The 26,656-nt window shown below is 37.8% G+C and overlaps 3 protein-coding genes and 2 long non-coding RNA genes across 17 annotated transcripts in view; 2 read left to right on the top strand and 3 right to left on the bottom strand.

The window, feature by feature from the left end:
• Nucleotides 1-129: 129 nt before the first annotated feature.
• Nucleotides 130-26,054, bottom strand: LOC113660739 (nuclear valosin-containing protein-like). 6 transcript variants are annotated; one of them, XR_007143413.1, is made up of 13 exons: nucleotides 25,897-26,054; nucleotides 24,785-24,866; nucleotides 22,521-22,742; nucleotides 20,639-20,743; nucleotides 20,306-20,368; nucleotides 19,296-19,415; nucleotides 18,426-18,525; nucleotides 18,237-18,343; nucleotides 18,055-18,131; nucleotides 17,693-17,781; nucleotides 16,844-16,920; nucleotides 16,347-16,460; nucleotides 130-239 (listed from the first exon to the last, which is right to left on the bottom strand). XR_007143413.1 is itself a non-coding variant. In XM_027174505.2 (12 exons), exons 2-12 carry the CDS (start codon nucleotides 24,800-24,802, stop codon nucleotides 192-194), a joined length of 1,026 nt encoding a protein of 341 aa, XP_027030306.2. In that variant the 5' UTR covers nucleotides 24,803-24,866; nucleotides 25,897-26,054; the 3' UTR covers nucleotides 130-191. The 6 variants fall into 6 exon arrangements, 5 of the variants coding, with proteins under 5 accessions (XP_027030306.2, XP_027030305.2, XP_047671700.1 ...); XM_027174505.2 differs by lacking the exon at nucleotides 16,347-16,460; XM_027174504.2 differs by lacking the exons at nucleotides 130-239; nucleotides 16,347-16,460 and adding an exon at nucleotides 16,031-16,130.
• Nucleotides 1,811-4,105, bottom strand: LOC125145094. The gene is made up of 2 exons (XR_007143416.1): nucleotides 4,025-4,105; nucleotides 1,811-2,713 (listed from the first exon to the last, which is right to left on the bottom strand). It is a non-coding gene; the product is annotated as an uncharacterized LOC125145094 (long non-coding RNA).
• Nucleotides 2,712-13,886, top strand: LOC125145095. The gene is made up of 2 exons (XR_007143417.1): nucleotides 2,712-4,489; nucleotides 13,422-13,886. It is a non-coding gene; the product is annotated as an uncharacterized LOC125145095 (long non-coding RNA).
• LOC113660744 (nuclear valosin-containing protein-like) lies at nucleotides 5,249-12,453 on the bottom strand. 3 transcript variants are annotated; one of them, XM_047815761.1, is made up of 7 exons: nucleotides 12,379-12,453; nucleotides 8,187-8,279; nucleotides 7,805-7,904; nucleotides 7,618-7,724; nucleotides 7,434-7,510; nucleotides 7,073-7,161; nucleotides 5,249-6,624 (listed from the first exon to the last, which is right to left on the bottom strand). In XM_047815761.1, the coding sequence occupies exons 2-7, from the start codon at nucleotides 8,211-8,213 to the stop codon at nucleotides 6,344-6,346; spliced, it is 681 nt and encodes a 226-aa protein (XP_047671717.1). In that variant the 5' UTR covers nucleotides 8,214-8,279; nucleotides 12,379-12,453; the 3' UTR covers nucleotides 5,249-6,343. The 3 variants fall into 3 exon arrangements, 2 of the variants coding, with proteins under 2 accessions (XP_047671717.1, XP_047671718.1); XM_047815762.1 differs by having other exon boundaries at nucleotides 8,201-8,279; nucleotides 12,379-12,449; XR_007143414.1 differs by lacking the exons at nucleotides 7,434-7,510; nucleotides 7,618-7,724 and having other exon boundaries at nucleotides 7,805-8,279; nucleotides 12,379-12,395.
• The window catches only part of LOC113660741 (nuclear valosin-containing protein-like), a 17,759-nt gene continuing 15,719 nt past the window's right edge, over nucleotides 24,617-26,656 (top strand). For 2 of the 6 annotated variants that reach the window (XM_047815757.1, XM_047815759.1), the window contains exon 1: nucleotides 25,394-26,031. The gene's annotated coding sequence lies outside the window, so the exon portion shown is untranslated. Of the gene's footprint in view, nucleotides 24,925-25,393; nucleotides 26,032-26,656 lie in introns of those variants that run through there. The other 4 variants (XM_027174507.2, XM_047815755.1, XM_047815754.1 and 1 more) reach the window with 4 other exon arrangements.

Here is a 26,656-nt window from a genome sequence, read left to right as displayed (position 1 = left end):
CTGCATTTGTGTGAATTTATTAATCCAGATTCAAAAATGTCCTTCATGGCATTAAATAATGTAGGAGATAAATGATTACTGAGGTTTTTCAGTGTGTGTATTTCCAGACACACAGACACACTTCCAAGCTTGTGAACTCGAAAAAAATGTTTATTTTAACACAGGAAAAGCAACACTCTCCGTCCGCTCGGCTACTGCCCAGTGAGAGATTTACGCAGTTTCTCGTACATGAGCTGGTCCTGTATGGAAAAAGCAAAATAATTCCTTTGGTTTTATAATTCCAACTGTACAATCCCATAGCTTTGAACTGCTCTGGAAAATGTAAAGGGGTCTGAACACACAAACACACACACTTTCTAATCTCAAATCTTTTAAAAGGTTACAAAACACTGCAGCTTTATAAAACACTTCAACTCTAAACATACGGGTTAATAAAGTATCTTCACATATGCTAATTATGATCTTATTCACCCCATATTCGCAGTACATGACCTACAGTAAACAATGACATTCACACACTAGCAAGTTGAGGCTTTGGTAGCTTGTCAACTAGTTAGGAACATGAACAAGTCCTGGCAGAAAGAAATTCTTAAAAAACTCATACAAACACCAGCAGCTAAGTCACTGTATCAAGTGTTTGTGCTCATGTAATTAAAGTCAAATACCAGGTATGCAGAAGTGTCAAGTAATGAGGTACAAATACTTTTACCTTACTTAAGTAGAAATTTTGAGTATCTATAGTTTAATAGAGTAATTATTTTTAGCAGACTTTTTACTACTACTTCTTACATTTTCACAAAATTATCTGTACTTTCTACTCCTTACATTTTAAAAATAGCCTCGTTACTAATATTTCCTTTCAACTTGTCATCATTAAAAAAACCTATCAAGATAAATTGTGCCATCCGGATAGAGTGAATTTGATTGTGGTTGGATGAGAAGTTAAACATATACCATTCCGGCACCCTATTGGTTTGTATTCGATCCATCCATGAGCTAATGGCTTTCAAAAACTCCCCATCTAATTTGAAAAAGCATATTGAGAAGCTAAAATTGTTAATCAGTCAATTATTAACAAATTTTAAATTCAACTTTAGCCAAATGGTATCTGAGCTTAAATTATTGTTATATTTGTAAGTTAATTGTGCAAAGCTATAGTTTTTGTTATCAGTCGATTATTGACAATATTGTAGTGACCTAGTAACGTACTAATAATGATAAATTTGCAATGTACATGCCAATGGTATGCATGATAGTAGAGGTACTGAAGTACTTCCCAGCTGTGTGCCAGCTATCACTAAAGCTTAATATGGCACTCCCTGCCTCAGCAGCCTGTGAAAGACTGTTTAGTGTTGCAGGGCTGATCTTCAGACCAAGAAGAGCATGCAATGGCTCAAAGAACTTTGAGAACCAGCTGCTTTTGTAAATGAACAAAGCCTATTGGCAACTCTGTCGCATGTTACGTGCTTATCTGATGTTGATTACCCTGTTGTTGTTTATGTCAGGACTCTGCCCGGATTTTGGCCATGTTGACTTTTTCTCCCCGCCTCTGCACACCCGTCCCTTATGTGTCTTGATTATTAGTATTTAGTTAAGCCGCGTTGCCTTGTGCAGCGTGGAATCCTATTGTCTTTATGTCTGGTTTTGTCTTTGTCCTGTTTCGTGTTTTGTTTTGTTAATAAATCCCCATTTATTTTAGCTATCCTGCAGTTGGGTCCGTTTTTTACCTTGCGTTAACTGACGGAAGGATTCCGCCAGACCAGGACCCGGCAGGATAGCGGCAGCCGACTGGGAGCTTTTTTTTTTTTTCTGATTAAAACTCCCAAGAAATTTAACAGACCTACTGCAACTCGGTCTTGTTTCTGCCATCAGAAATACAAAGAACAAATCTTGACCAAAATTACAGTTGACCAACTACAGCTTTGCTTTTCTAGGATTTATACCCAAGTTAATGGAGGACCAAAAAAAAAAAAGACGTACAGTAACAAATCCTTATTTCTGCAAATACTAAACATTTTAAATAAAACAGATTTTTTTTTATTCAGTCACCCATCAACCTGGAATAAACACCCAAGGTGCAAAATCAGACCTACAATAACATGGTCTTTTTCTGCCATCAGAAACAACAACAGATTAAAAAAAATTTTAGGTTACGGGTATTGAGATTTTTAATCAGTCACCCATCAATCTGGATAAAACACCCAAGGTGCAACAATAGACCTAAGACAGTCTTTTTTCTGCTATTAAAAACATATTGAACAAATTCTTGACTACAAAGCTTTTAGTTGAATCAGTTTTGGTTTTGTATCCAGGTTGGCAGGTGACTGATTAAAACAAAACAAAAAAAAAGCAACAGATCCTACAGTAACATGGTCTTTTTTCTGCCATCAGAAACACATTAAAACAGTAAGATTTTTAGTGACTGCAGTTTTGGTTTGAGAGATTTGTGCCCCAGGGAAAGAAAAACCCTTTGAATGAACTCAAAAGTGTTTTTAAGCTGTGAAGGGTACACCATGTTTAAAGCATAGATCAGCCCAAAAACAAGACACACGGCACATGGAACATTCTCAATTCCATCCATTGCTATAACACCCTCCAAGATTATTGCTGCATCAGTGACCTCCGATGGCAAACCTTGTGGAGACATCAGGCTGTCCTCTGGCACCACAGTGAGAATTCCTATCGATACTTGAGGTGCAACAATATCACAGTCCTAAAGAAAGAAAAGCACTATTAAAATACATTCTTGCAAACGCAAAGAAGTGCATGTTCCTTTTAAAAATGTAAACTGCTTAAGGTGCTGTTACTAGTTCTTGAAGTAACATTTAAATTTGTAACAGGGCTTCAGTGAGAATTGTCAGTGATAATTTGGACCTTTTCAGCAAAAGCATCATTGAAACATTTAATAGCAATGTATTTTTAGTAAAACACTTACATCCATCCCATGATCGGTTTGATTTCAAACATTCCTTAAAATATCTTCCTTCGTGTCCATCAGAACAAAGAAATTTATACAGGTTTGTAACAAAATGAGATCCTTTCCCTATCCTTTTAAAGTTTAGGTTATTATTTACCGCTAATTATTGGTCGTCGAAAAGTGTTTGTTTTTGTTATTACTGTTGAAACCGTCTATACCAGCAGAGAGTGAGGCGATAGGGTGGAGAAGGGATGCTGCTAAAACTGTAATGGTACATAGGTAAGGAATGGCTATATATAGAGACCTCTTTGCGCTGAGTAGTTGGATTGAAAAAATTGAAGACACTATTCTATGAGATTTTTATAGTTTGAAAATAGTTTCAACCACATTAAGATTTATTTGATCAAATGTTATGAAAACTAAAGTATACAATTTACTTGCATTTTATTTATCTTCTATATACTTTATATAAGATCTCTTAAACGTAATGCTGACAAAAATTGGGACATCTTTCTTGTAGAACTTTTTACAAATTTTGTAAAAATTTGATTGCAAGATTTCAAACTCGTACTATTGATACGCATTCTCATGTGATCGTGTTGACGTTACATGTGTAAAGAGCTTCACTCGTCCACCAATCTGAAAACTACATACACAGTACATAAACACATTTTTTTTTCTTAAGACTAAAAAGATTTAACACCTTACGTGCCTTCAGACCTTATACTGAACAAATTAGTGATTCGTGCACCAATTTAGATCGTTTAGATATATATAAACGACATCAACACTGATTTTAAACTTGTTACTTTTCCATTGCATACCTTTTCCTTTTACTCAAGTAATTATTAAAACTATAACTTCAACTAATCATTTACACAATTACTTGTATTTTACTTTTGTTACTCTATCCTAACTTATGTCCTAAAACAAGTTTATCTTTAAAGCTAGATGATTACCAATTATTTGATTGCTAAGAGCAATCCAACGTCATCCATCAATTTTATATCAATATATGACCAAAATACTACTGTTTATTAACTTTGATTGGTATATTGTTATTTTGTAATGTAAATGTAGCAGTTAAACTATAAAAGTGAGACTCACCACTTCATGCTCTTATCCAGCCACGTGCAAATTAATGAACCTGCTGTCTGAACCAAGTAATTACGCATGTGCAGTCGTCTTCTTCGTCGTCCAATTAATGGCCTCTCACTCCTATGCAATATTACCGCCCCCTACTGTATATCTAGTGCATTCACAATACTTAAACTTTTAAGTTGAGCTAAATGAACAAGTTAAGTTTAAGGACTTTGTGTGGGGAAAAAGTTGGAATTACTTAGTTAAACTAAGTAATGTCAACAAACTTAATAAAAACAAGTTTACTTAATCATTTTAGTAAGCTCAGCAATTACATTTTACAGTGTATCCTGCTCCCTCAACTTAAACAGCTCCCATTGTTTTAACCCTCGTCTGAGCTGAAAGACACTAAAGACTTTTAGTCTAAGACATAATGTGAAATAAACCTTTATTGATGCACTGTTTGATAGCTGAGAGAAGATATTTGAGCAAGTGCCATTGATCTCAGACATGCTGATGTACACATTGCCTCAGACACTTTAATATCTTACTGTGAAAATCTCACAAAGGCAGTGAAGATGGCCAAAGACAGAGTCGAAGCTTGCTGGCAACCCCCACCTGAGGGTGGGCATGCTATAATTCCAGGACAATGGGTAATGATACAATCATTCAAAAGCAAACCCTTAGAACCTAGGTGGCAGGGACCATACCAAGTATTAGTAGTCACTGATGCTGCAGTACTGTGTGAAGGAAAAAGAACTTGGACTCATGTATCACACTAAAGTAGTTCCACCACCTGCAGGGATAGACTAGGACACACAGACCAGTAAGGAGCCCAGGGAGGAACCGAAGGCAGTAGGCCTCGGGGGTCAACCCGGTGGTGAAGACTTCCTTATAGAATTCCCCTTTTATTAGCTTATCCCCACCTAACTGGTCTTTAGGTGTCGTAACACTGCAGATTAGGGAAAGTAAACAAAAAAAAACAACTACCCGATCACATAGATTCTGAATATCAAGTTACAATGTGCACTGCAGAAACTTTGGATGACAGAAAACAACAAAGAACTAGTACCCTTAATCACATTAAGGGACACCAAAAAAGAAACGTTTTCTTTTGCCTGCATCTTAGAGATGCAAGAATACTGGCTCTATGTTAAAGCAATCAGACAAGATATATTTTATAAATAGAAAACTGAGCATGATTTAAATTTTTTTTTTATTATTGTTGACTTAAATCTATTGTGACAGAGCTCTCAAAGAGGCAATGTGGGAAAATAGTCATTGTTTTATTTCTAGCATATTTCTGTGGATAATATAGAAGCCCAATCAAGTTACAATGCTAGTTAAATTCAAACTTTACATTAGACTTTGGTTCCTGTATCTCAAATATCAAAGGAAAGGGGCAATGTAACTCAGGGTATCATCTGTCTCTTTGCGCCATTTGTCCTATTGTTATGTTAATGGGATTAAGGGTGGGCGAAATTCCAGGATCTGGTGTGGGGGCTGTTACATCCTTTCATGTTTTGATTGTCACCAGCGTGAGCAATATGGCATGACTGTCTTCTGGTGAAGGCAAACCCACATGCAATTTTTTGTTGAAACGGCCCGGTCAAAGAAATGCTGGATCAATGATATCTGACCCAGATCAAATAAAGTCACCAGATAAATGTTAGAAAATACATAACCATGCATGAAATGCTTAGCTGGCTCATTTTACCGAGCCGGGTGGTGGCGGCCATGATGAAAACCTGGTGACGCGTCTCCAACTCATCCATCTCAGTCAGCAACTGGTTTACCACAAGCACACTGGCTCCAGATTGAACACACAAACCAAACAGACCTACCCTGTTGTTGTTTAAGTCTAATGTGTGGTGTTTTTGCACCATTACAATATTTATAGCCAACTAATCATATCTTCCACTCCATGAAACACAGCTCAGTAGTGCACGTACTGTATATGGTTCTTTAATGTATTTGCATTGTACTAAAATGCATTCTTTTCCAATGGGCATATACAGTATGCGGCTGAAACGGGTAGACTAGTGCATCCCAAATTTTTCAACATTATCATATTAATATAAAATATAGTCATTATGGCCTTTAGAAATATGTTTTTTTGCGGAGGTGGGGTAGTGCACAATAGAAAAGTATAGTGTATAAAAGCTTAGTGCACAAAAGAATAGTGCACAGAAGCTTAGGCTGTGGCACAGCCTAAGCTTTTGTCCTAAATGGCATTTTTTCCTTGCATTACTTTTACACTTTAAAAGTAGTTTTGAAACCAGTACTTTTACACTTTTACTTGAGTAAAAAGCTTGAGTTAATAGTTCAACTTCTACAGCATTCTTTTTAAACCCTAGTATCTTTGTTATTATCATTTCTGAACATTACTAAACGGTGTACGAATCCGACCAAAATGGCCTTGGTGAGTTCCTCCCGAACGTCTTGCAGTGCACCGACATCATCCCAGGTGACATCAGGCACAGTGGCAAAGCCTTCTCGTTTGGCAAATGGTTGGACTTGTGCCAAAGACTCCTTGAAGTCATCCATGATGATGCAGAGATCAGCAAGCTGTTCCTCACTTGGAGATTCACTGTTTCTCAGCAGAGACAGCAGTTGATCTCCCCCTGCTGGTGAAGAGTAAAACAACCCAAATAACAAAACCCAAATAATGATGGATTACTAAATCTCAAAGGCATTTTCATGATATAAAATCTTGCAAAGGGGCAAGTGCAGGCGGGTTGGAGTGGATGGAGAAAAGTGTCAGGAGTGTTGTGTGACAAGAGTGTCAGCAAGAATCAAAGGAAAGGTGTACAAGACAGTAGTCCAGCTATGCTGTATGGGTTAGAGACTGTAGCAGTGAGGAAAAGACATGAGGCAGAGATGAAGGTAGCAGATATATGGATGTGTTAAATGAGGACATGAAGTTAATTGGACTGAGAGTAGAGGATGCCGAGGTTAGAGTTAAGTGGATACAATAAAAATGTTATAAAATAAATAACCATTTGTTGGAGCTTTCCCTTATTTTTACTTAATGAATGCGGCAACCGTAAACGTGTGGCATGCTGGTGTGTTTACCTGCATGTGGTATAGCTGTCTGAGAGTAGAGATGGGCATTTAACGCGTTAAATGAAGCCTCTCTCACCAGTGCTGACAAGTCTGCCCCACTACAGAGAGAGAGAGAGATGGTTTAATAAGAAACTTAATGACACCACTGAAACTAACGTAACATCAGCAAATGCCAGTCAACCTCAATAAAACAAAGTCATCACCCTTAGCAAAAAACTGAATAGCGGAAATAAAAACATCTAATATGCAAATAAAGTTCTTTGCATACACAAGCAGGAAATGTTTTACTTTCAGAAGTAGTATATAATAAACTACCTATTCTGTTCTATCACAGAGTTAGATTTATTCTTTATTGTTGTTTAATACTCGCGTGTAACAGTCGCAACGTTCATCACGGGCAATTTCCTCCAAACTTACGTCTGTGTCCAGGCGAGGTTTAGTTCCTCCCTGTGGCAATTCCATGGATTAACAACAATTTACTTTAAATTCAGTTCAAGTTACTGGACTATACAAGCAGATTAATTCAGCTATCGTGTTAAAACAAATAAATTCACCTTGGTAATAGTGAGCAATATGGCGTGTCTGGCTTCTGGTGAAGGCAAACCCACATACAATTTTTTGTTGAAACGGCCCGGTCGAAGAAATGCTGGATCAATGATATCTGACCCAGATCAAATAAAGTCATCGGATAAATGTTAGAAAAGACAAACATGCATGAAATGCTTTGCTGGCTCATTTTACCGGGCCGGGTGGTGGCGGCCATGATGAAAACCTGGCGACACGTCTCCAACCCATCCATCTTGGTCAGCAACTGGTTCACCACACGGACACTGGCTCCAGACTGAACACACAAAACAAACAGACCTACTGCAACATGGTCTTTTTTCTGCCATCAGAAACACATTAAAACAGTAAGATTTTTAGTGACTGCAGTTTTGGTTTGAGAGATTTGTGCCCCAGGGAAAGAAAAACCCTTTGAATGAACTCAAAAGTGTTTTTAAGCTGTGAAGGGTACACCATGTTTAAAGCATAGATCAGCCCCAAAACAAGACATGGCACGTGGAACATTCTCAATTCCATCCATTGCTATAACACCCTCCAAGATTATTGCTGCATCAGTGACCTCCGATGGCAAACCTTGTGGAGACATCAGACTGTCCTCTGGCACCACAGTGAGAATTCCTATCGATACTTGAGGTGCAACAATATCACAGTCCTAAAAAAAAGAAAAGCACTATTAAAATACATTCTTGCAAACGCAAAGAAGTGCATGTTCCTTTTAAAAATGTAAACTGCTTAAGGTGCTGTTACTAGTTCTTGAAGTAACATTTAAATTTGTAACAGGGCTTCAGTGAGAATTGTCAGTGATAATTTGGACCTTTTCAGCAAAAGCATCATTGAAACATTTAATAGCAATGTATTTTTAGTAAAACACTTACATCCATCCCATGATCGGTTTGATTTCAAACATTCCTTAAAATATCTTCCTTCGTGTCCATCAGAACAAAGAAATTTATACAGGTTTGTAACAAAATGAGATCCTTTCCCTATCCTTTTAAAGTTTAGGTTATTATTTACCGCTAATTATTGGTCGTCGAAAAGTGTTTGTTTTTGTTATTACTGTTGAAACCGTCTATACCAGCAGAGAGTGAGGCGATAGGGTGGAGAAGGGATGCTGCTAAAACTACATAGGTAAGGAATGGCTATATATATACACTGCAATACATTAGAAAATATATTTCAATGTATCAGAAACTCACATATATTTGAAAATATATAGCAATATATGGATGGACACCCTATTGCTATATATTGATTCATATATTAAAATACATTGATATACAAACAAAACTGTATTACATTAATGCATGCATGTTTATTGAAAAAAAGTTTTTTTTTTTTTGTGTGTTATGCATAGGTTTACAGAGAGGTTGATTAACAATAGTCCAAATCAAATTTTGCATGACATTCATTATATTTTACATTATATAGCCAAATGGATGGACCATATATGGCTATGTATTGATTCATATACTGTAAAATGGAGATAAGAGTATTATAAATTAATTTATCATTAACAGCAGTAATTACAACTTTTTTTTTTTGAGTCCACTTTTCATCAACATGACATTTCAGTCCTCCACACTGCAACGTGGAGGTAAGGTTGGCGTAATGTGGCAGATCAACTAACATACATTTCCTGTTGAATTACATCACATCAAAAACCTTTTTCCTGCCCTTTTCAAGCCAACTACATTTTCTAAATTTAGCACTGAACTGTGTGATTTGTCATACTGTCTTCCAACAGCAAAACATTTTCTGTCATCAAGTCTCTCTACCACAATGTAATAATACACAGTGATTGTTCCTTTTCATTACTTTGTATGCGCAGATGATTATAATCCTGTTTATGAAATTGCACAATCAAACGCTTGCGCACCTTTGCACCGCACGCAAACATATTGCGCATGCGCATAACCGATCGTGTCGGCAGCACGGGACACACGCCACCCGAGTCTATACGCACGTCCCTCAGCGGTGAGAGGAGAAAGGAAAAAAAAAGATGAAGTTTGCGAGTGAGCTGCTCTAAAAAGGTGTATCTTATCGAGTGCCGCAGCATCGGTGGCAAGAGGTCTAATGGGTGGACAGTTGAAACAGCACACATGTTGCAGTTGGCAGGCAAGTACAGTGCTTTTTTATATATATTTTTTTACTTGGTTAGTCATGTAACATTATTGATAGCAATTATCCTGTTGAGGTTTTTGCATTATTGTCCAAGTAATGTTCGCTGTAGGCTATTAGCTTCGGGACAGTGACGAGCTAGCTAACGGCCGTCAAGGCGCTTCATTTGAACTTTTAGCTAGCTAGGAAAAATCTAGCCTAGGGCTAAACACTGTAGCGCCACTGAAGCAAAATTGGTCTAAACGCTGTAATGCTTTCAGAACCCCTTATCAACGCTATTTGCTACACTTTGAGACACCAAAAAATGAGCAGAGGTGTATTTTGTTGTTTTTTTTTTTTTACATGTATTTACAGTACAACTTGTTTGGAGCCCTGTTGTGGTAAATCTTGTGGGCCATATTTTGTCTCTTAGCAGCTGTGAGGACCCTCATTTCAGACAAGATCACAGAGAGCTCAAGCAATGGAGATGAAGCCGAATATGAGGCCAGTGTTGCATGTCCCAAACCAAGTACATTTTTTTAATGATCAATTAAAAACATAAAACATTCTGTGGGTGATTTTCTTTGTTTTTATTCTGGTTTGTCTTTTTTCCTTCTTACAATTAATTAGGTGCCACTAGAGAATGATGACTCCACCAGAGTGTTTTCTCATTGTTGGGAGCCTGCAAAAGTGAAAGGAATGGCCCGCACCCTCCTGCTGGGCCTGTTCAACATTGATATCCTAATGAAGTCCAACCTGACAGGAGGGGTCAACAAGGTCGATCCATCTGCAGAGATACGTCAGCTTCTGGACCCCAAGAAGCTTACAGCTTTACTCAGTAAGACAATAAGATTTTATTTTTAATGGATTAATATATTTTGCAAAGTTATTGTGGTGGTGTGATGGAGCTCTCCGCTTTTTAACAAACACTTTAGGACTGAAATGTACACAACTAATAGCGAAATAGATGGACGAATAAAAAGCTTTAACAGCACAGCTTTAAAATCCCAGCACCAATTCACCTCCCATAGGCATAGTCTTTGCTACAGCAAAGTACAGTTGCTTTCACTGACCACAATACTTCCTGGAAAACAAAGTGGATGCAGTAGTGTAAGCCCCTTGGTGAACCTTCCTAACTCCTTCCTTGGTTCCTTGAGAAGCCAATTCTGATTTTAGACTGAACTATTTACAGGTAACCCACTGAAGAGCGAGGACCAGGCATATAAGAAAAATATTACCAGTATTAGGATCCACCTCATCTATTACAACAATAAACATTATGGATGTCTCTTATTTTCTTTTCTTTTACAGATGCAGTTGTTCAGCAACACCCAGGGGCGAAGATTCCTGACATACGAACAGCCATAAACAAAAGGATCTGTGAGTTAAGACACCAGGAGAAGAAAAAGTCCATGGACAACTGAAGGACTGGCCAAGGCTGGCCAATCAGAGTGGGACTTGATAAGTTAGCATGAGGGATCCATAACACTGCACTAAAGGATTGTCCTGTTTTTTCCACTGAGGGATTGTTCTGTTTTTGTTGCATTGAAGACTGTTTTATTTTATTACAATGAAGAACAGTTGTCCTTTATTAACTATTTTGAGTATATTTGTTCATTTATATTGTTGTTATATTGCCATCTATTGGATCACATAAAAATATCACATGTTTAAAAGAAGAAGAAAAAAAGATTGTATAGCCTTGACCTAATGATATGGCATATATGGCACATCCCTACCAGCAAACCAGCCGTTTGCTGAGCAAATTATGTACATTATGTGTATATAAGCTTCAGATGGAACCATGGTGACATGTCTTTCATTCTGTTTGTTCTCAGGTCACTGTCCCTTCAGCTGCTGCTTTTGAAATAAACCTCATTCAGTTACTGTGATCTATATTGATGTCTAATTCAATCCATTATATTTTAAAATATATGACAGACATTGTACATTAGATTATTTCATATTTACCATGTATACAATATATAATATGATAATTATATATAATATTATGTAATATAAATAAATATATTTAAGACACATGTTCCCATATAAATTTGATTATATTATCTTGTACATTGAGGTATATTATCACATAATTTTACATATATATTTACATACAATTTCATATAATGTGGGACATATTTCAATATACATAATATATTAAATAGTATAATATGTATTTATTCAATATATGTAAACGGGAATAATTGTAGTATTTTCCCATATATTGCAATATATAACATAATATATTATTGGTAATATATCATTCACAAATTTCACAATATATGGAGACGCATGAAATATATTGTCACGTAATATATTGCGAAATATATTTTTGTTGCGTAAGGGATTGCATACCTTTTTCCTTTTACTCAAGTAATTATTAAAACTATAACTTCAACTAATCATTTACACAATTACTTGTATTTTACTTTTGTTTTTGTTACTCTATCCTAACTTCTTATGTCCTAAAACAAGTTTATCTTTAAAGCTAGATGATTACCAATTATTTGATTGCTAAGAGCAATCCAACGTCATCCATCAATTTTATATCAATATATGACCAAAATACTACTGTTTATTAACTTTGATTGGTATATTGTTATTTTGTAATGTAAATGTAGCAGTTAAACTATAAAAGTGAGACTCACCACTTCATGCTCTTATCCAGCCACGTGCAAATTAATGAACCTGCTGTCTGAACCAAGTAATTACGCATGTGCAGTCGTCTTCGTCGTCCAATTAATGGCCTCTCACTACTATGCAATATTACCGCCCCCTGTATATCTGGTGCATTCACAATACTTAAACTTTTAAGTTGAGCTAAATGAACAAGTTAAGTTTAAGGACTTTGTGTGGGGAAAAAGTTGGAATTACTTAGTTAAACTAAGTAATGTCAACAAACTTAAGTTTAGTTTTTTAATTTAGTTTAGTGCTCTTCTCTTTAGTTTTTTTTAAGTTTAAGTTAAGTTTACTTAATCATTTTAGTAAGCTCAGCAATTACATTTTACAGTGTATCCTGCTCTCTCAACTTAAACAGCTCCCATTGTTTTAACCCTCGTCTGAGCTGAAAGACCTTTATTGATGCACTGTTCGATAGCTGAGAGAAGGTATTTGAGCAAGGGCATTGCTGGGTCAGCTCAGGCAAATGCTGTGGGCTGACGTGAATATCTGGACATTTGCACGTGGCTGAATGCAGATGTAAACACTGCAACATACCAGCCACAGTAACTCCCTTCTTGCCACATTTCCCTCTCCCATTTTCTTCATATTTTCTCCCCAAACAGGTGTGGGAAAATAATTTTTCTCTAGATAGATAGAAGCCTATCCTACAGGACGAGCCACTGCCTCACACACCGCCAAATGTCTGATTAATGATTTTATCCCTCGATGGGATTTGCCTGATTCAATTGACTCAGAGCAAGGTACACATTTTACAGGAGAAGTAGTAAAGGAAGTTGCCAGAATGCTTAAAATTAAGTGGAAACTTCATTGTCCATATAGGCCACAAGCTTCAGGTCAAATAGAAAGAGCAAACCAGACAATTAAGACAAGGCTCAGAAAAATGCACCAGGAGGGTGTACCATGGGTTGAGGTGCTGCCAGCAGTATTATGTAGCATGAGAGCATCCCCAATCGGTCTGTAGGATTAAGTCCGCATGAGATTATCACAGGGCGCCCCATGTCAATGCCAGGTGCCATTGATCTCAGACATGCTGATGTACACATTGCCTCAGACACTTTAATATCTTACTGTGAAAATCTCACAAAGGCAGTGAAGATGGCCAAAGACAGAGTCGAAGCTTGCTGGCAACCCCGACCATGCTATAATTCCAGGAAAATGGGTAATGATACAATCATTCAAAAGCAAGCCCTTAGAAACTAGGTGGCAGGGACCATACCAAGTATTAGTAGTCACTGATGCTGCAGTACTGTGTGAAGGAAAAAGAACTTGGACTCATGTATCACACTGTAAAGTAGTTCCACCACCTGCAGGGGTAGACTAGGACACACAGACCAGTAAGGAGCCCAGGGAGGAACCGAAGGCAGTAGGCCTCGGGGGTCAACCCGGTGGTGAAGACTTCCTTATAGAATTCCCCTTTTATTAGCTTATCCCCACCTAACTGGTCTTTAGGTGTTGTAACACTGCAGATTAGGGACATCCTAGACAGGTACCTATATACGTCAAGGAGGGTGAAGGGTGAAGTTTAGTGCTGTCTACATGAATCACCAAGTGACATCCTAAAAGAGACAGAGAAGAAAATCAGTCCGGTGCTCGCTGTTTGGACATTCTAAGCGGTGTAGCGTGTGGAAACCTATTTCACCGAGAAGAGATGAGAGCACACATCTGTTGGAGACATGGACTTTCCACCTGATCCAATTCAAACTGACTATACTCCGGCATTGACAAATGTAGATGGATAAATTAGCTTTGCTTACTTTTATTCTTCTCTTTAAGTTAACGAATATTTCACTGAAAAGTCCACAGGAAAAGATGATGTCTGATGTTTCATCTAAACCTGTCATTTGAATGCCTGAAGCCTGAAGTACTGATTATGTTAAAATTTTCATTTATCTAGTTTGTCCTAAAGGACAAAAAGGACGGAAATGTAGAGGAAATTTTAAAAAACACGAGTGTTTATATATGCTTTCATAGTAAAGTCTGTGTTAGAGTAGGCGCAGGGGTCGGCAACCCGTGGCTCCGGAGCCGCAAGTGGCTCTTTCATCCCTCTGCTGCGGCTCCCTGTAGATTTGGAAAATAAATATTTTATTAAAATTTTGTATTTTTGTTAGTTTTTAAAAAAATGTAATTCTAAATTCTAAGATCATGATGATTTTTTGGTCGCTCAAAATATGCGTCATAACTGCTGACTTGCGAAATCTGACACACGGAGGCAAGCGCATTTTTGGTTTGCTGCAGCCGGCAAGTTAAGTTTTTTATGTCATGCATGGCTGTCAAGTGCCACGCATTGAGAGTGACAGTCACGCATTTCGGTCTTTTCTCACGCTCTCCCGCCGCACATCGTATTCTCACGCAGAAAAACTTTTGACTATCATATATTTAATAAGTCGCAGCGCCCAAAATGTATCAGTCCGCACTCTGTCTCTGTGGAACCGGGCAGGAATCAAGCGCTTCTCAGTTCTTAGTCGAGCCTGACACTTAGCAATCAGCCAATCAAAAAAGAGGCTACACAATAGCCAATCAGAAAATAGCACTATCTGGGAAAGATTTAACGCAACATCCAATGAAAAAAAGCGAGGGGTTGGAGATGTCATGCTTGCCTAATTATACATTAAACATTTTATTTGAAAGTAAACTTCAACCCAGTGTCTTTTTTCTTAAGGTTAGTTCAAACTGTTCAAAATATTTTTGTTTGCCTGCAGAAATAAAATTGCGTTTACTCGGCAGCAGTTAATTGATTTCATAAATGCAACACACTAAAGTTTTTTCTATACTTTCCATAAAGGTAAAAAGCGATATATGCAGTGTTATCTTCATTTTAGATGTCAAAAGAATTTTGTGGCTCCCTGTGGTATTTTTTCTGTGGGAAACGGGTCCAAATGGCTCTTTGAGTGTTTAAGGTTGCCGACCCCTGGACTAGGGAGAGAGAACAAGAAGCCCATGTTCGTGCCATAAGCATTCCATGTACTAAAAGGATGGGAACTTTAGGGAAGAGTGGGTGCATGTGCTTGATAAGATCTGACCTTGCTGAGGTGACTGAGAGGTCACCTAAACACATACGCGCGCGCGCGCACACACACACACACACACACACACACACACACACACACACACCAGGGCACACTAGGGTACAAAAGGGAGCGCTGAATCACTAAACTTTGCCTCTTCACTGTGTAGAATTGGCACTCCAGCAAAATCAAATACCATCTTTACTTCTTTGCTTTTACCACCAACTCTGAATCTTAGTGGGTTTTTTACATGTAGATCAAAACTGCCACCATAGTTCATAGAGAATACATCAAACATGCTAAGCTAAAGTGAAACATCTGTACAGCTGTGTGACTACAGGGACGAGTCTGCTGGATAAATGATTTCCTGTATCAGTATTAAAGTCCGTGCTGGAAAAAACTTTCAGTCATTAAAATCTCTGTGTGGGTTGATAACATATGGCCAGGTTTAATTTCATTTCTGCTTTGTTGTTATGGTTTGCTGCATTTGTGTGAATTTATTAATCCAGATTCAAAAATGTCCTTCATGTCATTAAATAATTTAGGAGATAAATGATTACTGAGGTTTTTCAGTGTGTGTATTTCCAGACACACAGACACACTTCCAAGCTTGTGAACTCCAAAAAAAATGTTTATTTTAACACAGCAACTCTCCGTCTGCTCGGCTACTGCCCAGTGAGAGATTTACGCAGTTTCTCGTACATGAGCTGGTCCTGTATGGAAAAAGCAAAACAGAATCAAATACTCCAACTTCTGGCTTCTTCTGTATTTGAAAGCCACATAATAATTCTAGATAATAGCTGACACCTCAGTGGCATCAAATGCCCAGAGGGTGAGACTGATTATTATTTGCATTTCTAACAGAGGAATGAGAAATGATGCAATGCCTGCAAAGACCATTTGCTGCACAAGTTCCATGTAGCACAGACCTGTTTATTTCTGCAACCACAAACAAGGAGCCAGAGCTGATGTTGCTCCAGCAAAGCAAAAAAAAAATCTCACTATACGACACTCATCTGGCGAGGGAAGGGTGGGAAATTTGTCTAGAAGAGAAAATGTCTTGGCAACTTATTCACCTGGTAACTGGACAAACTGGTTCACTGAAGCACTCGACAAGCATCACGAGCTATGAGAACGCACACATGCACCTGCTTACATCCCACAAGGCCACGGGTTTTGAAGCTAATAGAGCTCTTAGGGGAATCATTAGCTGTTCTGACTTGATGCTGGGTTACAGAAATACACTTGTTTTGGATAAACATCTAAACAAACAGACTAAACTGCAGACACTACAGAAGCTGCTCAATGTGTCTCAACTGTTCCCTCACTCACTTTTTTTTTTAATTTATTTAATAGAATAAACAGTATATTTTCAGCTACATATCAGTATTATTGTCTCCAGTGCTCTTGCGTTTAATGCACTCACCTCTTTGGACACGGACGGCCGCACCTTCTTGAACGCCTCTTCAAAATTCTGCTTGCTGACTCGTAAGTCACATGGACCTGAGGGCACCCCGATCAAAGCATTTAACATTTGTAAATACAAAGGAATTATTGGCATTTCTGTGCACAAAAAAGTCAGGTGGATTCAGCTGCCCAGAGCAGATTCTATTAAATTCAATTAAAATTCACTTTAATTTCAATTTATCTGTATAATGCTTTTAACAATAGACATTGTCTCAAAACAGCAGCTTTACAGAAGAATAGAAGCAGAAGAAAAATGGTAAAGTTTAAAATTAAGTTACTATTTATATATAACATCTACCCCTAATGAGCAAGCCTGAGGTGACGGTGGTGAGGAAAACCTCCCTGAGATAATATGAGGAAGAAACCTTGAGAGGAACCAGACTCAGAAGGAAACCCAAATATGATGGATTACTAAATCTCAAAGGCATTTTTATGATATAAAATCTTGCAAAGGGGCAAGTGCAGGCTGGTTGGAGTGGATGGAGAAAAGTGCCAGGAGTGCTGTGTGACAGAAGAGTGTCAGCAAGAATCAAAGGAAAGGTGTACAAGACAGTAGTCCAGCTATGCTGTATGGGTTAGAGACTGTAGCAGTGAGGAAAAGACATGAGGCAGAGATGAAGGTAGCAGATATATGGATGTGTTAAATGAGGACATGAAGTTAATTGGACTGAGAGTAGAGGATGCCGAGGTTAGAGTTAAGTGGAAACAATAATAATTTTATAATTAAATAACCATTTGTTGGAGCTTTCCCTTGTTTTTGCTTAATGAATGCGGCAACCGTAAACGTGTGGCATGCTGGTGTGTTTACCTGCATGTGGTATAGCTGTCTGAGAGTAGAGATGGGCATTTAACGCGTTAAACGAAGCCTCTCTCACCAGTGCTGACAAGTCTGCCCCACTACAGAGAGAGAGAGAGAGAGAGAGAGAGAGAGAGAGAGAGAGAGAGAGATGGTTTAATAAGAAACTTAATGACTCCACTGAAACTACCATCACATCAGCAAATGCCAGTCAACCTCAATAAAACAAAGTCATCACCCTTAGCAAAAAACTGAATAGCGGAAATAAAAACATCTAGCATGCAAATAAAGTTCTTTGCATACACAAGCAGGAAATGTTTTATTCTGTTCTATCACAGAGTTAGATTTATTCTTTACTGTTGTCTAATACTCACGTGAAACAGTCACAACGTTCATCACGGGCAATTTCCTCCAAGTTCACATCCAAGTCCAGGCGAGGTTTAGTTCCTCCCTGTGGCAATTCCATGGATTGTTAACAATTTACTTTAAATTCAGTTCATGTTACTGGTCTATACAAGCAGATTAATTCAGCTATCATGTTAAAACATAAATTCACCTTGGTAATAGTGAGCAATATGGCGTGTCTGTCTTCTGGTGAAGGCAAACCCACATACAATTTTTTGTCTAAACGGCCCGGTCGAAGAAATGCTGGATCAATGATATCTGACCCAGATCAAATAAAGTCATCAGATATATGTTAGAAAAGACATAAACATGCATGAAATGCTTAGCTGGCTCATTTTACCTGGCCGGGTGGTGGCGGCCATGATGAAAACCTGGCGACGCATCTCCAACCCATCCATCTCGGTCAGCAACTGGTACAACACACGCACACTGGCTCCAGACTGAAGACACAAACCAAACCCATTCTGCTGTTCACATCAGCTGTGGCATTTTTAATCACTCAGAACATGTATTTAATTCTATCAACAGAAGTGAAGATTATACTGTAAATGTGAGCTATACGGTAATGTAGGAAAGATTTCCATAAGAACAAACTGTTTCTTAATAAGTTAAAGACACAAAGAATGTGTCTAGCTAGCTACTCATCAACCCTGTGTAAAAAATAGTTTTATCAACTCATATGTTGCTTCATATTGTGTGTGTACCTGGCACAGTGCCTGACCAATCAGGGTTAATCCTATCCTGCACCCTCAACTTAAACAGCTCCCATTGTTTTAACCCTCATCTGAGCTGAAAGACACTAAAGACTTTCAGACTAAGACATAATGTGAAATAAACCTCACTGTTTGATAGCTGAGAGAAGGTATTTGAGCAAGGGCATTGCTGGGTCAGCTCAGGCAAATTCTGTGGGCCAAGGTCCGTTCTTTTGTTTCTCAAATACACCATTAGGCATTTGGATTTTAGAGACAAGATGAATTTAAGACCTTAGAACATTTCTACATTAATTTCCTAATTTTTATATCTAGATGCGTTGTGTTTTTTCCTAATGGCAATAATTGCATAGACATGGGGAAATGCAAAACCAAGCTCTATTCTTCAGAGACTAAAACAGTACTTATAATATTAACCTACATGTATAAAAGCAGTTCTCTTAAACCTGATATACATGTAACTTTCACACCAAAGAGTGATAGATATATTTCGTATTTACCTGATGGACAGAACGTCTGGGGCAAAGGGCATGAAACTCGTCGAAAAAGATGAGACAGGGGGCAGCCTTTTGTCCTCTCTGGAACACCTGGCGAACTGCCCGTTCACTTTTACCAACATACTGCAGAAGAATTTGATTCAAGAAAAATTAAGAAACTACAATTTTATTTATACATAACACCTTACACGAGGAAATAGATCAGAGTCATTAAAGCCTGTGTGTGTTAAACAATAGAGACTGATAAGCTTGTGCATTGTGATCTGCCATTACAGCACAACACTATCATGAGAAATCTTTTACATACCAGAAACTAAATCCACTGGAAGTTCTAAAGAGTTAATAATGGATTACGGGGAAAATGGTCTGGTTACAGGAGTAACTCTGAAAATAGGCTGTGTATCAGCAGCAACATGCAAATTTACTTTGGGCTTTAATTAAATTTATTTTGATTTCTCGCCTATTATCATTAGAGCTATCAGAGAAAGATGGTGCAGAATCAAAAGCAGGAGAAAAACAAATGTCATTAAAAACATAGACAGGATTAAAACAGGTCACTTTAACCCAAATAATATGTTCTGTATAGAATAAGAGTAGAAAACGTTGTTTTTAAAAACAGAAATAAGTTTAGAGACTACAATGACCAGAAATATGCCTTTATGTCTAATATACTATAGCAGGCTTTCTTGTTTTGTCAGTTACAGAAATCAGTATCAGAGTCTTAAGGAAAGGCACACAGCAACACTTGACACAAAATACGTGACAACCATCCGAGAGTCTGCGGATGACACGTCCCTTCTCCTACCAAACCCATCCACCCTCCACCTTCGGCCACACAATCGCTACTAATGCTACTACTGTCTACCCTTAATGCTAATAAATCTTTATGATCATTATTTGTCCACTGGTGCTTATAGCTCCCTAACAATTGTGTATATACACCAGAATCAAGAAAATGACCTCATGGGACTTTAAACTGGAATGTATGGCACGTGAGCACCTGTGGAACTCACCATGTTCAGTAGCTCGGGGCCATTGACATATATAAAGTTTAAACCAGCCGCGTTGGCAACAGCCTGTAATAATAAACAGAGAAGGTTAGTGTTTAAGCTGTGAGGCTGCTAATTTACAAACCCTGCTTAGAGACAACATTTCTAGCAGAAACACACATTTACTGTCTATCTTTTAGAGACTTCAGCCAAATCGATGTTTTGTGAATTTCTACTTCTAGATGAAGTTGTAGAACTGATGTTGGCTTTGAAATCAAATCAGTCATCAAGAAAATATAACAACTGAGAGATACAGAAAAAGAGCAAATCTAGAGAGGAAAAGTCGGTATACAGTACTTTGGCAAGAAGAGTCTTTCCACAGCCTGGAGGTCCAGCAAGCAACACTCTGGAAGGGCCACTCAATCCCATAGCTTTGAACTGCTCTGGAAAACGTAAAGGGGTCTGAACACACACACACATACACACACACACACACACACACACACACACACACACACACACACACACACACACACACACACACACACACACACACATACACACACACTTTCTAAACTCAAATCTTTTAAAAGGTTACAAAACACTGCAGCTTTATAAAACACTTCAACTCTAAACATATAGGTTAATAAAGGATCAAAAGCTCAAAAGATTTCAAAAACTCCCCATCTAATTTGAAAAAGCATATTGAGATAAGCTGAAATTTTGTTATTATCAGTCAATTATTAACAAATTTTAAATTCGACTTTAGCCAAATGGTATCTGAGCTTAAATTATTGTTATATTTGTAAGTTAATTGTGCAAAGCTATAGTTTTTGTTACTATCAGTCGATTATTGACAATATTGTAGTGACCTAGTAACGTACTAATAATGATAAATTTGCAATGTACATGCCAATGGTATGCATGATAGTAGAAGTACTGAAATACTTCCCAGCTGTGTGCCAGCTATCACTAAAGCTTAATATGGCACTCCCTGCCTCAGCAGCCTGTGAAAGACTGTTTAGTGTTGCAGGGCTGATCTTCAGGCCAAGAAGAGCATGCAATGGCTCAAAGAACTTTAAGAACCAGATGCTGTTGTAAATGAACAAAGCCTATTGGTAACTCTTTGTCCCATGTTCTGTGCTTAACTGATGTTGATTACCCTGTTGTTGTTTAAGTCCAATGTGTTTGTTTCAATAAAGGTTATTGATGAAATGCCTCTGAAGTTTGACTTTTTGCACCATTACAATATTTATAGCCAACTAGTCATATCTTCCACTCCATGAAACACAGCTCAGTAGTGCACGTACTGTATATGGTTCTTTAATGTATTTGCATATTACTAAAATGCATTCTTTTTCAATGGGCATATACAGTATGCGGCTGAAACGGGTAGACTAGTGCATCCCAAATTTTTCAACATTATCATATTAATATAACATATAGTCATTATGGCCTTTAGAAATATGTTTTTTTGCGGAGGTGGGGTAGTGCACAATAGGCCCCTGTGGCACAGCCTAAGCTTTTGTCCTAAATGGCATTTTTTCCTTGCATTACTTTTACTTTTACACTTTTACTTGAGTAAAAAGCTTGAGTTAATAGTTCAACTTCTACAGCAGTCTTTTTAAACCCTAGTATCTATACAGTACTTCTACCTGAGTAGTGTGAACTTTTGACACCACTACAGGTAGGCAACTCCATCATACAACGCAGTCAACCTGAGACTTTTGAGGGTAATAGAGGTCAATCCTGAGTATACGTTGAGTAAAGAATAAAAGATAATAGTGTCTAATAAAAAACTGTATCAGAAGATATTTTTAGTACAATCAGTACTTTTTGCATTAAAATGTACTGTAAATCTCCAGTATCTCAAATCTCAAGACAGATTCCCTTTCAAGTCTCTGTTGGTCTTGTGTCTCAGTTTCTTCCTCATTTTTTTTTTATTATTTTCAGGCAGATTTTTCCATGACACCATCACCTCTGGCTTGCTCGTTAGATATCGAGAAGGTTCAGACAGCTTGTAACAATGAGCTTTACCAAACAAACTGAACTGAACTAAGAGCACAGATCTGAAATACAGGTCACAGCTGTTGTTTTTTTTAAGGGAGAGGAGGGGTAAATAAATAAATAAATAAATAAATAAATAAATAAATAAATAAATAAATAATAAAAAAAACTTTTTTTTTTATCTCATGTTATTATCATTTCTGAACATTACTAAACTGTGTACGAATCCTACCAAAATGGCCTTGGTGAGTTCCTCCCGAATGTCTTGCAGTGCACCGACATCATCCCAGGTGACATCAGGCACAGTGGCGAAACCTTCACGTTTGGCAAATGGTTGGACCCGTGCCAAAGACTCCTTGAAGTCATCCATGACGATGCAGAGATCAGCAAGCTGTTCCTCACTTGGAGATTCGCTGTTTCTCAGCAGAGACAGCAGTTGATCTAGCTCCCCCGGCTGGTGAAGAGAAAAACAAATGGCTTTTACAGCCTAAAAGAGGCACTAACTCTTCCTTTCACCCACCTTTTTGTGTGTGTAGAAATTCTTTGTACTTATACATAATATGCCTTCAGCATTCTGCAAATCTCACTTCAACCTAGTATGAACTTTCTGATTTGTGACCTAATTTGTAAATCAGCAGTTAGGCTGGCTGGAATCCTGCCTATTAATTTGATGTGTCTTGACATTTTTCACAATCTAAACACTGTTCAATGTGTGACACAAATCACAAACAGAAAAAAATAACTTGAAGACAAGTATAAGTGATGCATGAGAATCATTTAAATTTTCACTTTACTGAATTTGCAGAAAACAGAACAATCCCATTTTATTTGTTGCTTGTCAAAAGAATCATAGCTTCGTCGGTCACTTGATAATGTCTGTAAGGAGATACTGAAGCACTAGACAGTAGAGCATTTGTTCCCCCTGCTGCGTTTGTGTTCATCTTACATCATCAGAAACATGCATGCAGAACACAGTAAGGCACCTCACCTCTTCTGTGTCCAATGTTCTGTGGAAACTAATGATGAAACACATGCTCAGATTACTTTACTTCCTTAACAGGCCAGAGTATGAGTTGGGAACCTTATACAGGTTCCCTTTTAATCTTCCCCAGCCACATGACTGCTTTCACATGAACAATTATTTCTGCAAGCTCTGCCTCAGACTAAACTGACAGTGTGGAACCCCATACTTCTTCTAGACCTGCACAGTAACATCGGTTTGCATGCATGTGTATTTCTTTTCCAATATAGATCAGACCTTATCCATTTAGTTGTTCCAACAGGTGAAGTTCCACGGTTTAATACAGACAAAAAAACAAATGTTGATGATGTTCATTCGGCTGCTCCATGTTCTGAGCCACAGCAGATCACATGGTGGTCCACATATTAGATTTGGTGTAGGTTTTTACACCGGATGCCCTTCCTAATGCAACCCTCCCATTTTATCCAGGCTTAGGACTGGCACTGAGAATGAACTCTTCAGTGGCTGGGTTAGCGTCCTGACTGGGGATCAAACCTGGACCGCGGCAATGAGAGCACGGGATCCAGCCAATTAATTAATTAAATAGAAACAAAATAAAATAATAACGGAAATAATTCAGAATTACACGAAATCCAGGACACAAGAGATGGTTGGTTTTTTCCCAGGCGCCTTAGGTGAAAAAGCGGGACTTCACCACTGCACTAATTTGACTATCCAATTTAAGATCAACATCCATTTTAAAGCCTAAATTAGATACCACAGGTCTAACATAAGATGCCAAAAAACACAGGCCATCAGGGAAAGACTTACAGGAGCCACTTGGGCCAAACAAAATCACCTACCAAACTCATCTACCAATACCCAGTGCATCAGAGTAATCTCCTGTAAAGCTGCATATAAGGAAAGATGGAAAATCTGAAATCTGGATTCCTAAATTAACTAAATTAACTCAAACAGCCATGTCTACAGCCCTGTTCATATTAAACTATTTTAAAACATGCTGTTTTACACAGCACATCAAATAGTAACTTATAAGACTGGCCTCTATATGTGTGCCAGATTACATAACTTTCCTACGTATGGTTCTATGGGCTGCTATTGACTTCAATGGCAGAAGAGGAATAATAATAATAATAATAATAATAATAATAATAATAATAATAATAATAATAATAATAATAATAAATATAGCTGCAAGCAGCGATATCGGGGTCAAGCCGATCAGATGCGCTCAGAATATGTCGCTGATGAACCATGCATTCGTAAAATACTGGACTTAACGTGAACATCTAGATGGCCACTAGGTGGCGCTGTCACGAAATGTTGCGAAGTGTCTGTGTGATTCTGGTTCTGACATTAGCACCCAATACATGTGACAACCCACCCCTCAAGTACTAGAATTTGTTTTGGACTGGTGGAGCTAGAGGGTTTGAGGGTTAGACACCAAAGATGCTATAGTAACTTATAAGACTGGCCTCTACATGTGTGCCAAATTACATAACTTTCCTACGTACGGTTCTATGGGCTGCCATTGACTTCAAGCAACGTCTTCAAACTTCACTGTGGAATGCTGAAGTCCGGGAGGTTTGGTCCAAGCTTCAACACAAACAAGTAATTCACATCTGATAAATCAGCAAAATTCTGTGCACATATTGTAAGTATTCTATAATTGTACAATCAGAATTAGAATCAGGTTTATAGGCAATTTATAAGGAATATATTTCCAGCTCTTTGTGACTTAAAGTTACAGACACAAATAACACTACTATACAAGACAAGATAAATACAGACTATACAAGACAATGCAGATGTGATACAATAGCAGTATGAGTATTAAACCGTTCATATTAAACTGTTTTAACATGCTGTTTTACACACCACATTTCAATAACTCATCACATGCTGCTGTTACACATTTTCATATATGTTTATTAGAACCCTCTTTGTTCAGATTCCTGTATTTTTGTACACTGGTCAGCACTATTTTGTGTATTGTCCTGTAGTGTTGTTTTGTATTATCTGTCTGCACTGTCTTTTGTCCTGCACCGGGTAGCACAGATACACTTTATGAGGCTAGGACTAACATTAAGTCCTTAGCTCTGTTTTTGTTCTATGTAGCTCTGTCTTTGTTTTATGTAGCATGATGGTCCTGGAGAAACATTGTCTTATTTCACTATGTACTGTGTCAGCTATAAATGGTTGAAATTACAACAAAAACATCTTGACTTAAATTTAGTTTCTGAATGAAATACAGACAGAAAAACAGGGATGAGAATTTTCTCTCTTAATAATTATAAACGCTCATACACATTCCAGTCAGAATATTTTTGAATGCAGTATGACACTAACAGGCAGGAAGTCTTTACCATCAGGTCATGTAATGTTAATGACAGTTTACTCACTCTTGCTCTGTTACTCAGTCACTCAGTCAGTCAGTCAGTCAGTCAGTCAGTCACTCACTCACTCGCTCTGCCTCTCACTCAGTCAGTCAGTCACTCACTCATTAGTCAGACAGTCAGTCAGTCGGTCAGTCACACACACTTTACATTTTTTTTAAGTTGTTGGGTGAAATCCTAAGTAATGTTAACATGGACATACAGGTAAAATCATACAAGTTAAATCATACCATCAGAGTTTCTTCACTACCTCCAACGTCTTCAAACTTCACTGTGGAATGCTGAAGTTCGGGAGGTTTGGTCCAAGCTTCAACGCAAACAAGTAATTCACATCTGATAAATCAGCAAAATTCTGTGCACATAATGTAAGTATTCTATAATCGTACAATCAGAATCAGAATCAGGTTTATAGTTCATAAATGGTTGAAATTACAATAAAAGCTTATTGACTTAAAATTAGTTTCTGAATGAAATACAGACATAGACACACAGGGATGAGAATTTTCTCTCTTAATAATTATAAATGCTCATACACATTCCAGTCAGAATATTTTTGAATGCAGTATGACACTAACAGGCAGGAAGTCTTTACCATCAGGTCATGTAATGTTAATAAGGACATTAAAAATTGACCCATGCTTTTTTGCTTAAAGGTGAAGACCCAACTTTATGTGTGTTTTGTTATATTCCCTTATCTGTCAAACATATTTCATTAGATTGTCCTGGACTTAACACAAGCAGTATGCTTTTTTATCAAGTTACTTCACTCAATGACATATTTAATCAGATTATGCCTAAAAAGGTTTTGAATTTTTTTATCGGGCACGGTGGCTTAGTGGTTAGCACGTTCGCCTCACATCTCCAGGGTTGGGGGTTCGATTCCCACCTCCGCCTTGTGTGTGTGGAGTTTGCATGTTCTCCTCGTGTCTCGGGGGTTTCTTCCGGGTACTCCAGTTTCCTCCCCCGGTCCAAAGACATGCATATTAGGTT

The sequence above is a fragment of the Tachysurus fulvidraco genome, chromosome 7 (assembly GCF_022655615.1).
Source record: "Tachysurus fulvidraco isolate hzauxx_2018 chromosome 7, HZAU_PFXX_2.0, whole genome shotgun sequence".
In the NCBI taxonomy this organism is placed as follows: domain Eukaryota; kingdom Metazoa; phylum Chordata; class Actinopteri; order Siluriformes; family Bagridae; genus Tachysurus; species Tachysurus fulvidraco.
Note: the sequence above shows the minus strand (reverse complement) of the source record. Positions and strands in the feature narration are given on the sequence as shown.

Excerpts from the sequence above, each read along its gene's own strand:
- LOC113660744 (XM_047815761.1), bottom strand. The coding sequence starts at position 8,213 with ATGTCTCCACAAGGTTTGCCATCGGAG. Across the intron at positions 7,162-7,433 it reads GAACGTTGCGACTGTTACAC|TGGGGCAGACTTGTCAGCAC; the intron begins GCGAGTATTAAA and ends CTCTCTCTGTAG. Across the intron at positions 6,625-7,072 it reads GACAGCTATACCACATGCAG|CAGGGGGAGATCAACTGCTG; the intron begins GTAAACACACCA and ends ACTCTTCACCAG.
- LOC113660739 (XM_047815744.1), bottom strand. Across the intron at positions 20,369-20,638 it reads GAAAGACTCTTCTTGCCAAA|GCTGTTGCCAACGCGGCTGG; the intron begins GTACTGTATACC and ends TTATTATTACAG. Across the intron at positions 18,526-19,295 it reads CCAGACGTTCTGTCCATCAG|TCTGGAGCCAGTGTGCGTGT; the intron begins GTAAATACGAAA and ends TTGTGTCTTCAG.